This window comes from Filicampus tigris, chromosome 5 (genome assembly GCF_054856515.1).
Source record: "Filicampus tigris isolate MCC_2025a chromosome 5, RoL_Ftig_1.0, whole genome shotgun sequence".
In the NCBI taxonomy this organism is placed as follows: Eukaryota; Metazoa; Chordata; class Actinopteri; order Syngnathiformes; family Syngnathidae; genus Filicampus; species Filicampus tigris.
In genome coordinates this window covers 25,456,996-25,469,898 of record NC_141221.1, presented here as the reverse complement: position 1 = coordinate 25,469,898, position 12,903 = coordinate 25,456,996, and the positions used below count along the sequence as shown (strand labels likewise).

The 12,903-nt window shown below is 40.2% G+C and overlaps 1 protein-coding gene across 2 annotated transcripts in view; it reads right to left on the bottom strand.

The window, feature by feature from the left end:
* Positions 1 to 322: 322 nt before the first annotated feature.
* Positions 323 to 12,903, bottom strand: part of nsmfb (NMDA receptor synaptonuclear signaling and neuronal migration factor b) — a 49,594-nt gene continuing 37,013 nt past the window's right edge. For both annotated transcript variants that reach the window (XM_086032017.1, XM_086032018.1), the window contains 3 exons: positions 12,235 to 12,337; positions 8,125 to 8,200; positions 323 to 4,670 (listed from right to left, as the gene is read on the bottom strand). In XM_086032017.1, coding sequence (XP_085888143.1) covers positions 4,573 to 4,670; positions 8,125 to 8,200; positions 12,235 to 12,337 — 277 coding nt within the window. In that variant the 3' untranslated portion in view covers positions 323 to 4,572. The remainder of the gene's footprint in view (positions 4,671 to 8,124; positions 8,201 to 12,234; positions 12,338 to 12,903) is intronic.

The following is a 12,903-nucleotide window of genomic DNA, read 5'->3' as shown; positions in this document are numbered from 1 at the left end:
TGAAACGTCAGCTGTATATCACACACACGGCAAAATCAATATTGCACAAGCTTTTACGCTGTAGGTCAAACTAAAAATGAAAAATTAAAATACCTCAAAAAGCTAATGCGGAAGACAAAAAGTAAAGACCTTTATTTTAAAATCAGCATAAAAAATTTGCTGTTGATCAGTTATTGATGACCGCTGTCATGATGTCAGCAGACATGGTGAGCTCAGCTTCTCACAAAAGCTCCGTTCATCAAGCATCACATAAACTTGTGCATTGTGCTTTTTGTGCATTTGTAGTAGTATCACTTGATCAAGGACAAGACAATACAAGAAGCAGTGTGAAATGGAAGTTTAATGAACAGAAGCTCCAAACATTTTTTTCTCTCACATTGTGTCACCAACAATTCAACACATTTACCATTGTTTTTCTATTAGTCCAGATGCAATACACAGAAATCTTACATTTTTCAATTTTTGAGACTATACTGGCAACAGCTATTAATAACTACCTACTGTCCCTATTCACTGGCTTTTGAATGGTATAGGATTGCTAAACCTACAAGCATTTCAGTATGTTATACATTGATCTACATATTCTTGCTTAAGTATGAATTTATTATAATGTGAAAATAACTTGATTAAGGTGTTCAAAGGTCAGTCTCTAAATGTTTCTATTGGAGTGAAGCCCAATTGGTTTATATTTTCACTTCCAACTGAGTCTACAAATCTCTGCATTACCGTGCACATGTTTTGTGAAGAGTTATTAGACATCCCAAAAGATTGCCTTTTTTTTTATTTTTTGAAAGACATATTAAGAGGTATTAATGAAAATGTCCGCTATAGTCTAACAAGACGTTATGTTAAATTATGGTTTAGAATCTAGATTATGATCGAAATACGAAGATTATAAACAAATATTAAGATTGTTCCCTCAAAAGAGGTGCCATTTCTAGTCAGAAAAGACAAAAATCCATTTTGGCTATTTGGCCAGTGTCTGAATAATTTCATTAAACTCGGCCATATGGAACTGATTTGTTTGGCCTCTTATAAAATTGTACAGAAGAAGTGACTTTTGGCTTTTGCCTGTCAAGAGTCATTATTACATATTACCAGAGCTGGGCATTTCACTAAAAATTGAGCGTCCATTATTCATCATCCGTCTGTAGCGTGGGTACCCTTCCGTCGTCCGTCATTCTTTTTTTGGGGGGGGTTAAAAAAATGTGAACAGAAAGAGTGACTCACAGTGACTCTATTCCTCGCTGCGGCTATCGAAGCCTCACCGTGAAAAATTAAACTAAACTAAACTATAGACGAAAGACTGTTTAAATATGGGCTTCTGACTATGCTTAGTCCGTCCATTTTAAAATGTTTCCCATCATTCGTCGACTGTCAGCAAAACGGGTGTCCATAGGCGGACAGACGGACCGGTCCGTCACATAGATGGAATGCCCAGTTCTGCTTATTACTACGACTTCATACATGCAGCAGCAGTGTTTTATTGAGCGCATAATTTAAGATGCCGCACGAACTATAGCGTGACCAAGAGGTTGGGCTTCGGGCTTCACTTCAAGAGGCAACCAGCGAACAGAGCGAGCACAATTTTTCATCTCCCTTTAACTGTTCATCAGTAATGATGAGTTGCCTTGGACCACGTCATACCTCTTCAATAACAATCTAAGGGAAACGTTTCACTCAGTCTACTGCTATGGAATTCATAATTGTAGATCTTGTAAACATACATTTCATCAGGAAGGAATAACATGAACAATTGTTAAGGTTGCGCGTTATCATGAAGCAGAGCTCATTTCTATTATGATATAAGCAGACAAGCGTGTGTGTTTACATAAGATTATGGCAAAAAACAGACAGCTTCAGTTTTGTCCAAAATGTCCAACCCAAGATACAGTACAAGCTAATGGAGCATTGTAACATTCTGTGCGTAAACATTATATAGATTGAGGATTTGACACTGAAAATCTATTCACCATGTGACATTACACAATATAGATTCGAATAAAAATGGTAATAATTACTTGATTTAACGAAGTTCACCAACAGCCTTCAGAGCTTCACTTTTGACTGCAATGTGAGTGCTTTCTCTACCGCCATAACTTCCTTAGCAACAAAATGTCAAGCTGCCCCTGATGTCAGAGCTTTTTAATAGTGACAAATGAAGTTTTGACATCGGGAGCCTGTGCAGGCGCCACTGATTGTCAAGCTGGAAGAAGTGTTATTTATTGTTGTAGTTGTTGTGGACTAATGCTCCATTGATACAACACAAGCTTCATCACCATAAAATAGTCAAACAGCACTTTGAACCAAATTTACGTCCCAAAAAAATCGAGCATGTTTTTCTAGCCACTGTGCTATCGATATGTATTCAACTTTAGATTTTTTTCAAGTGGCTCATAGAGCAATGATACTTGTTGCATAATAGAAAACAATTAATTACTCTCAGCAATTTCGCAGGAGACCTTAAAGAGAATATTACCTTTTGTACAGAAATCTGTGAACATTTTGGTGGGAACAGGCTTTTTGACTCACTGAATATCTGCGATGAAATCGTCATAATGGAATATTTTTTTTTCTCAAAATACAAACCAGTGTGGTACAACAATACTTCACATACGTGTGACACATTTATATGCAACACTCACAATACACAATTTACTTTTCAAAGAAATTCTCTCATGTGGACGGTATCGATGTTTTTGAGGAACACAAAAATGTTGTTTTTGTTTCAGCTATTGTCATGTATCCAGGGAATCAAACCAGACGTTTATTTCTTCTTCGTCATCTATCTTGACTCAGAAGCATCCATCAGAGTCCATAAACACTCATACAAGCATCAAATAAATGAAGGTGCACCCCGCCCCCACACACTCACTCACTCGTGCGCACACACAAAATGTCACGCGCACACACTTGTCCGCACGCATACAAAATGCAATCAAATCATAAAGAAGGTGAATGGGGACAGGGTAATAATCTATTTTCGGACCATCTCAGCAAGGAGAGATGCAGCAATGTACTGTAAAAGTCACTGTAGTTGACGCAGCACCAATTGCCCGATAATGCCAACAGTTATGCTACACATCAAAGCAGTTGTTCTCATTGTACTGTTATCAATAAATTCATCTATTATGTTTGATCTCACAATATATTTCTAAAGTAGTGTTTGGTTATTTGACGCAGACTATTTCAGCTGTACACAAGGCATTGCCGGATGAAACGGATTCACTTGACTATGTACAGTGTACAGTTCCAAAACAAGTTAGGCCATATTCGGCTACGTGGAACATGGAGCTTAATGAAACTTATCTCATGTCGGCTGATCGGACATTCACCTCTCGGCAATGCAAACACTTTAATATGGACGACACAAGACAATACGTTTGTTTGCAATACAACTTTTGTCTTATAACACACGCTGGTGGCTCCCTTTAATGGCGGGAATACAAAACACTGAGGTAATTTAACTTTAGTGCAGATTTGTCATAATTGCTATTAATCACAAATATGTTGTAAATAATAGCAAGGAAGATTCTCTTCACTTTGAGGCTACTCTCAATTGTACAAAATAAACTACTGAAAAGCACATACGCTATCCTACAGTTAAAAGTGTTAGTGTGATGTTCTGCTAATATAGACTAGCTTATGAACTGCGTCGATACACACATGCAATATAAACATATAGTAGTTCAACACACACAATCGGCCGCTGAACAGCTCTAGAAATAATAGTTTGTGCTGTCGCAGCAGGTGAATAATGTAATATTGTGATGCTACACAAGATAGAGCGCTACAACTGCCTGTTTGGCAAGGCCGGTCTAAAAATGTGACAACACACGGATTACCAACCCTGACAGTTGTAACATCCCGCTTGACCGCGTGCGCCCTTTAAAGGCTTCCACTCACTAATGAATGTTGCGATATGAGCAGTGAATCTAATTCAAAAGTATCAAACACTGGCTTTATCCTGAGATAATACAACAGTCTGTACTAAATTCTAATACATAGATGATCAAGTTATTTAAAAAACTGTTAAACTTATTAATAAGACTAAATATTAGTTCATTTTAAATACCAGCAGAGAATTCTATTCTCCACTGCTCCAATAAGCACTTGCTTATTTAAAGAAATGAAACAAGCCTCCACCTTAAAAAGTTCAATCTAAAGGTGAGAAAATAAATATCACCTTCGGGAAGAAGGAGCTGCCACTCTTTAATCAAGCACTCTCCGCACACTCGAAAACCTAACCGGAGTTAGCATGTTGTGACACAATTGGGCTAAGGATGAAAAGTCCTTTTCTTCTACCCCATTTTCTCGACTTTCTCATTCTATTTTCTCTGAGAGAATAGCGGGAAGGGAAAGTGGATAGACGAGAGATGGTACGCCACTATAGCTGAATCTACTCGGCCACTCTGTCCCGTCAGGAGAGAGCAGTAATTCCCAGCTGAGCTGGTGCTGCTGCTCCGACTCTACATCCGAGCTGATCTGGTGGGCATTCCACAGCCTCCGTCACAGCACGTAGGCTCAGGTGTGAAACAACTGGCCGACAAGCCACACAATGGAGCTTCGTCCTCACAGCAGGTCGTCGTAGTCCAGCATTTTCGAGTGCTGGCGGCTTTTCCACAGACGAAACAAGCGGAAGTTAAAGTACATCTCAATCATCTCTTTACCTAGAGAGAAAAGAAAAGGCAGAACAAATCCTCATTACTAAACTGTCCATGCCTACTCCGTCACGGTTGTCTTGTGCTTGCAAACTGAGGTGCAAATTTTATGGTTAATTTCATTATACATGTCAGACTTGGTCTAGCAAAACCACACACCCTATTGGTAATCATCATCGCAATGAAATGATGTCGACGCTCGGTTTATTGAAACAAATTTGTCACTATTTTTGATGGAGTTGTGAATCTCAATTCGCAATCATGACAAAATAAACGCTCACTGAAGAGTAGCGGAGGATAAGCGAAACGTGACACAGTGAGTGTTGACAGTACACAGAAGCTAATACAGAGATACATATTTAAAAAGCAGAAGTCAACCCAAATATCTTATTTTTTTGAAGAATATGTTCCCAGCAGGCCTACTAGTTGAAACACGGCATTCTGATTAATTTTGCGTTTGTGGAATAGAAGTTAAGCAGCAAAATGCACTCGTTTTTAGCCGTCTCTGGGTGCGGCCATTTTTTCTTCTGTCGACTGAAAATGACATCACAACTGCTCACAACAACCAATCACGGCTGACCTATTTTCTGAATCTGAGCCGTGATTGGTCGTTGTGAGCAGTTGTGATGTCATTTTCAGTCGACAGAAGACAAAATGGCCGTCCCCAAAGATGGCTAAAAACGAGTGGATCAACACTTATTCCACAAACACAATATTTATCAGAATGTCTTGTTTCAACTAGTGGGCTTGCCTAGAGCATATTCTTGAAAAAGAAATGTTTGCGTTGACTTCCCCTTTAAAGTCAAACTCATCAGAGCACAACTACACGTACTTGCGCTTCGGACCTATCCGATGTATGTGGAGCAATATTGTACTGTATTGTGAGAGATAATGCAATACATCCAATACAGAGCTTTTGTCCTACTCATAGTACTGAGTGTAGCAAAAGAGAATGTAAAAATGTAAAAGTGGAAAGGGGATAGGCATAAGAAAATAGATGAGATAATGCCATTCTTTTATTGAGAGTATAATTAGCATAGCATCAATAGCTGTCAGAAAAATGACAGATGTGCACATAGCACAGCAGAGTTCACACCTGCGTTTGCTCATACTCCCTAATGCACTTTGTTCATCAGTAAAAAGGCTTGCTGACACTGACTAATGTCAGTGATTAAAATCCACCAGTTGGGATTGAGAGGAAAATCAATGCGGTCTGTATTTATTTTGACGGGGACATGCTATTGATATTTGACTGCTGTATTGCTTGTAAAGTGTATGTAAAAAATAGTTTAGGCCATCTCTGAGGGCGGCCATTTTGTCACTTCTGTCGACTGAAAATGACATCACAACTACTCAGAAGTTAACGACCAATCATGGCTCAGCTTCAGTAAACTCCTTGGGTCCGGGTGACCGGGGGCCTCTACACTTTGTGTGGGGTCCGCCCGGCTAATCCGGGCCGGGGGTCTCTGTGGTGGTGGCACCCCTGTGGCCGTGGGCTGTCATTCCCCTCAGCGTGGATGAGCTCCTCTTGGGTAGCCTTTCCTCATATGGTTTCTCTGTGCCTTGTCATGTGTTTTTAACACATCTTATCAGATTGTGTGCTTTGTGCATGTGTGTGTGTGTGTGCGTGGAGATGGGTGTGGGTGTCTGTGTGAGTGCCGATGTATTGGTGGATATATGTCTTTGGGTTTGTTGGGAGGGAGGACGGTAACAGGTCATCTTTTTATGTTGTGTTTTGGATGTTTTGCAACACTTTGAGTTGCATTTTTATGAATGAAAAGTACTACATAAATAAAATGTGATTGATTGATTGATTGATTGATTGATTGATTAAACAGGTTAGCTGTGATTGGTCGTGATCTGAGCCCTGAGCAACTGTGATGTCATTTTCAGTCGACAGAAGTGATCAAATGGCCGCCCCCTGAGATGGCTAAAAATGGGTATATTCTGCTGCTTAACTCATATTCCACAAACTTAATATTAATCAGAATTCCGCGTTTCAACTAGTGGGCCTGCATAGAACATATTTTTGAAAAAAATATGTTTAGGTTGACTTTTTCCTTTAACATCACGGTTCGGGCCTGGCATGATTCATGGAAGGGTTGATGGTGAAAATTCACATTCAGGCATTAGTTCGCATTCAACAATAGCAGCAGAGGAAGTTGAAAACCCTCATGGATCACGTAAGTCGCAAGTATGGTTGGTTTTTGGCAACTTGGGGTGAAACGAGTCCTTAAATTAAAGATACAGGACTTTTTTTTCTGCTTCTTGTTCCGACGCTTCATTCAGACAGACATGTCAAGATGCTGCAAACATGCTCAACGAACACGCTGCCTCCGCAAATTCTAACTTAAAAATCAATCTTACCAAATAATACATTGAGTCATTGATGCGAATGCAATAGTCTTAGTTGACTTTTACTTTGAAGTTGGCCCGCGTGGTGGCGTAACGGCTAACTTCACTTCCGTTTTCAATGTTTCGGCTTACCTTACCTATTGCAGTTTTAACGCTTGCCACCAACATCTATGCAACACCATCCCAAAATCATATTCGGTCACTAATTTATGACGCTAACGAACCACTAGTTAATTACGCCGTCATTACGCCAAGTCTCCGGCGTCAGAGGCTAGCAGCTAGCTGTTAGCATTAGCAACAAGTGACCGGCTGGTAGTTCAACAGCTGTTCCTTGGTTTCCTTTTTTGTTTTTACTTCTCCATGTTTAAAGGAAGGGAATGTGCCTAAAAGAAAACAATTGCCAAATAAAACTTTGTCTTAATTTATTTTATAAAAAAACTTTTGATCATTAAATAATTTTAAGAAAACATTCAGTTCAAAATGTCTGGCAGAATATCTTATTTTATACAATGTACCACATATAAAATAAGAATGTATCCTGCCTTACATTGCGTTAAATTACGTTCTTAAATCCTAAACAGCCCTATTAGACATTAGGGGTTTTATTTTATTTAATGGTTAAAACCGTTTTATGAAATAAATGAAGACAAATTTCGATTTATCTTTTTTTGTTTGCTCATCCGAAAAACGATCCGATCCGTGACTCGAAATCCGTGACCAATCCGAACCATGACTTATGTGATCCGTTGCTCCACTAGTGGATGAAGATATATAAAAAAATCATGTGAGTACATTGTTAAATAGGAGAATAAAGTGCAGCTGTTCCCTTTTTTGTATACCGTATGTTTTAGCATGCATGTGCCCTGTAATATATATATGTATGGGCTGAGTACAGAAATAGCCCTTATGGTGCTGAAAATACTGTACGGTACTTGATCCTTGAGGCAGTTCGATGAAATCGTGGCACAGACAATGTTTTCTGTGGAACATGAAGCTATTTGTGTAGTCCAGACAAAATGATAGTTATTCCCAAATAAAGAGAGAGAAAATACAATCGATAGATGGGCAGTTTGCAAACTGGTAGCATGATGGTGAAAAGTGATCTCACCCTGTGCGGACAGTTCTAGTGGGGACTTGAATTCAACAGGGGAGGGTCTCATCAGCCTCTTCAAAGTCTGAATCAGCTGCAAGAAGAGAGCACAGAAGGAGAATAGCTTTTAAAATAAAAACAAAGTGATTACGCAGAGATATAATGGAATGCCTGTAATAGAATTAGACCCAGCCAGACTCTGGTGGTCTTCAAGCAGCTTGAACTGTGGCTGTAAAGGTCAATGGCCTGCGCTTAGAAATGACATTTTCACTCCGTAGAGAAATCTGATCTATAGAAACACCTACTGTTTAGCATATAATACATAGGGTACTGCACTTTATTTCTCAAACCTCACTTTCTTCAAATATGACGTTAGTTCATGCAGTGAAACTGAAGTAACTGCAAGGGTAAACAGAAATGCAAATGAGACACAGACCTTAACTTTCAACACACCTGCACTATTCCACGAGATCAAGCGCAAGTGTATGTAAAACTTTGCTTTTTATTCATTGTCATGCTGCCTGAAAATCTGTGCCGATTGTTTCCCTTGTTTTTGTTTGTTACTTTGTATTCTAGAATATTGCTTTTGTTTTGAATCTGTTCTTTTTCTTTGCCTGTTTGTAAATGAACTTTTTTGGCGTTTCCCCCAAACTCCAGCATTCCTTGTCTGCTTTCCTGCACCATTTAACTGTCCACCACCACAGCAAACCCTCCACTCTAAACGTGACAAGCTGATTGTGTAGTTAGAAGCAGCACTCTCAAGCTCACTCTATTAATAGCATCTACCCAGCTGAGCTTGCAGGAGCACGCACAGGCAGCAGCAGTTCGATTGATCAATTATGACAATGCTAATATCACATATTCATTCTGGAACATAAATATATCATTTTCAAATTAACATCTTTGAGCTAGTAATAGTCAACAAAAACAAAGAGCATGATGATCGATGTCTATGCAGGTGAGTAAATGTTTTCTTTCAACACAATAGATTACCTTCGGCTGCCACAACAATGCAACGCAGACGTTAGGCAGCCACGTGAGAAATACATTAATATTCCTTGTCTTTATCCCACACTGTCATCTTCCTGGAAGATGCAGGAATGAACATTGGAAAAATCAATGTGTCATTTAGTGAAGGTTAATACCTCGACACATGAAAAGTTATGTCCCAAAAAATATTCATGAGCTTTAGCTCGGGTCACCTTGAAATTCGATCCACTTTATTGCTGAGCACAATGTGGCGTATTTGAACAAATACGTCATCAATTAACATTGTCACAACTGCATTCTTCATTTTTAAGAATACGATGGATGGTCAGACATAATGAAAAGTCAATGATATAGGATAGACATCATCAAAACGTATTATTTACATGTTAGGACTTCACCAGAAAGAAGCGCTGCCATCTGCATTTTTTTGGGGTGCTAATTATTCAATTATGTTAATTGAAGTTAACTTTTGCTAAAATGTTTTGACTTGTACAAAAGAGATGACTAAGAGATGATACTTTATTAAACAAACACGATTCAACAGACAAACCACATTAGTTTTATTGTGCATTTTTATATCTTGACTATGATCTACTTGATCTGCTAACCTCTGATATTGTCCGTTTGCATTAATGCTAAAAAAAGCGCAACAGGCTGGCAACAGCTGGAAGTATGCATTGCAATGAGATGTTCGATCTCTGCCATATACTTGTACTGTTTGCTGTGGATTTCGAGACCATCGAGACCGTCAGGAACAGTTAGTTAATGGAATACTTTATGCACTTTTCAATTGTGACACTTGAATAAATGTCAAATGGCACTTAAAACGGAAGTCAAGCCAAACATATTTTTTTGAAGAATATGTTCCCAGCAGGCCCACTAGTTGAAACACGGAATTCTGATTAATTTTGCGTTTGTGGAATATAAATTAAGCAGCAAAATGCACTCCTTTTATAGCCATCTCTGGGGGCGGCCATTTTGCCTTCTGTTGACTGAAAATGACATCACAACTGCTCACAACGACCAATCACGGCTCAGATTCAGAAAACAGGTCAGCCGTGACTTGACATGTCACACTACATGGACTACGATGTGTCAAGACAGCTCAAAATCAGCTACGAGACACTACGTTTGTCTGCCACGTTTGTCAGCTCAAAATCTTGCTACTTTCATGTAGTCTGATGTCGGCATAACGTACACTCACACAGCGCTAGCTTGCGATGTTTACATTGGGTTAGCTCTCTTACTACAAACGTAGCATCCGAGCGTTTCACTCTTTAGGCATGACTAATTGATTGAGGGAGATCATAGAAACATTGCTCGTGTGGTTAGAGATGGCAAGGCCACTATGTTGATGGAGCTCATTGTCCTAAGGGAAGAAAGATTGTGGGCTGCCCATGAGTGGGAGCGTTCAAAGTAAGCGGACCTGGTGGAAGTGCAGGGAGGCAGGCCGGAAAGCCATCATGTGCCCCGTATAAGGGGGACGCTGGGACTTTGTCGGTCTGGTCCCAATTCACTTGCACCCTTGTACGACTCAATTGCTCGTTCCCGTCAAGGGTGCGAGTGTGTAGGGTGTCCCAATCCTCCAAAGTGCTCCATCGCCTTGGCCCCTTTGCGCCCTTCTTCCACACTTCGGCTAAGCCCGTATTCATGGACCCACAGCCTAAGCATATTAGCCACAATTCATTGCGGATTTGACCAAAAAAGCAGAAAACTGCGGTGTTCGGTGGATTTCCTGTCGAAGTGTCTTTTCAAGTGTAAATCGAATTAATACACATTTTATCATTTGTATATGTGTAATCTCAATCGATGTTTTCAAGTCACCTACGTATTTTGTCCTAGTGTAGTTGCCGTACTCAGCGACCTCCTGCACATGCGCCGCAGATCGTGCAGGGGCCGCAAGTAGTGGAGCCATAGCTGCCATCGACTGGAGTTTTTACTTTACTGCAGCTTTAAAATCACAGAAAAATTGCCAAAACAACAACCGGCACTGCCATGTTTGTTGATGCGCTGAAGCAGGGGCGGAGCCAAGGGTGGGCCTGAGTGTGCACAGGCCCATCCAGATCGACAGACTGCCCACCCAGTGAGATTCATGAAAAAAATATATTTTAAAATTTTTTGTAAATTATTATGACATTATTTTTGAATTTGTGTTTTGTTGTGTTTTTTCTTGTATTGAATATTTAAGAATGGCATAATTGTGGTTGGGGAAGATCTGAACTTCACATTATTCACTTTGTCATTTTATTTGAATATATGATGTGTCAGGAAAAGACTGTGCTCAGTGAGAGAAATATTCAGGCCCACCCAGACTTTTCCACGCCCACTCATTAGCCACGTTCTGGCTCCGCCCCTGCGCTGAAGTGAAGTCTTTTATTGGGTTTTTATTCATTTCAAATTTAGATTCGTTTGTAAAAAGAGAGTAAAGCATGACACTTGTTTTCTACTATTCAAAGTCTTACACAGCGTCTGTAAGAGAGGATAATAACCTAGAACTATTTTATTGTGTGGGCATGTGCATATGTAAGAGTGCGCTGCATATGGCAAATGTGCATTTGACTCTGTGGGGGTGGATGGGCAATAGCACGAGTACTGGAGGAGGTAGAAGTGTGAAAGTAAATGTACGGAGCACGTCATTGCAACAAGGGTCGTAAGTCCATGTGCGAAATGAGTGGGCGTCAAGGAGTCTATTTTCCTGTCATTTCAAAGTGTCGTGTATGTTTGTGTGAGAGAGCAGAGCACTTCCTCTATTTCACTGCCCACCCCTGCATGTGTCGGGTGGCAGCCTGACAGCAGGATAAGAACAGTAACTCGGCAGCTGAGACGTTAAAAAGGTCATTAGTCACAAATGACACATATACACTTTCTTACTAAAAAAAAATACGCACTGTTTATTATTTTCTCAAGCAAGCCCCTGGGAGATAAAGAGCTGAAACCAACAGCTTGCCTGATAATCTTCCCACTGCTGTTCTCAGCATACACAATTTAGCACGTGTGTATTTGCACTCACTGTTTCTCTGAATAAGCATGCGTGGTACGTGCACACATTTGCAGCACTTTTGTTTTATTTTTTGTTAAAAGGTTGCGTGTGTAACTTTTCAGTTCGCAAGTCTGAGTCACGATACAAAGACTGATTACCTTTTCTCCATTTGCACTCCCTAACACATAGCAGCCCATGATGTGGATGAGATTGGGCTCAGGGTTCAGTTTACTCATCAACCTGCCCAGCTCCCGCCAGAACCTGCATACAGAAGAGAGGTTACGAGGAGCAGCAGAGGAAATTAGGAAAGAGAGCGTGAAAGAAGACTGAGGAAAATCAATGCATCACATCTTGAAACTCAAACGTGTAGAGGATGGATGCAATTCAAAAAATATACTTTACTGTAATAGTGTTGTGTTGACTTAAAACTAGGGCTGTCAGTTTAGCGCGCTATTTTCTGCGTTAGTCCAACCCCCTTTTGACGCCGTCAATTTTTTTGATCACGTGATTAAGGTTTCCATAGCAACCAGCGGCTGATTGATCGAGGCTGCTGGTCTCCATGATCCATACATGTATATTTAAAAAAAAAAAAAGCTTTAGAGTAGAGGAGGTGTTACACCTGCTTCAAAATATTGACGATGAGGATGAATTGCTCGGCAGACACATGCACGGCTGTGTCCCCCTTAGGGTTGTCCACCGAAAACCCGGAATTGAGTGGAATCTGTTCCATCATTACGGTTCACCCGGAACGTTCCGATTTTAGAATGTCAGTGCTGGGTTTCGATTCCTAGTTAGCCGCACGGAAGAGCTGCTAACAAAGTACGACC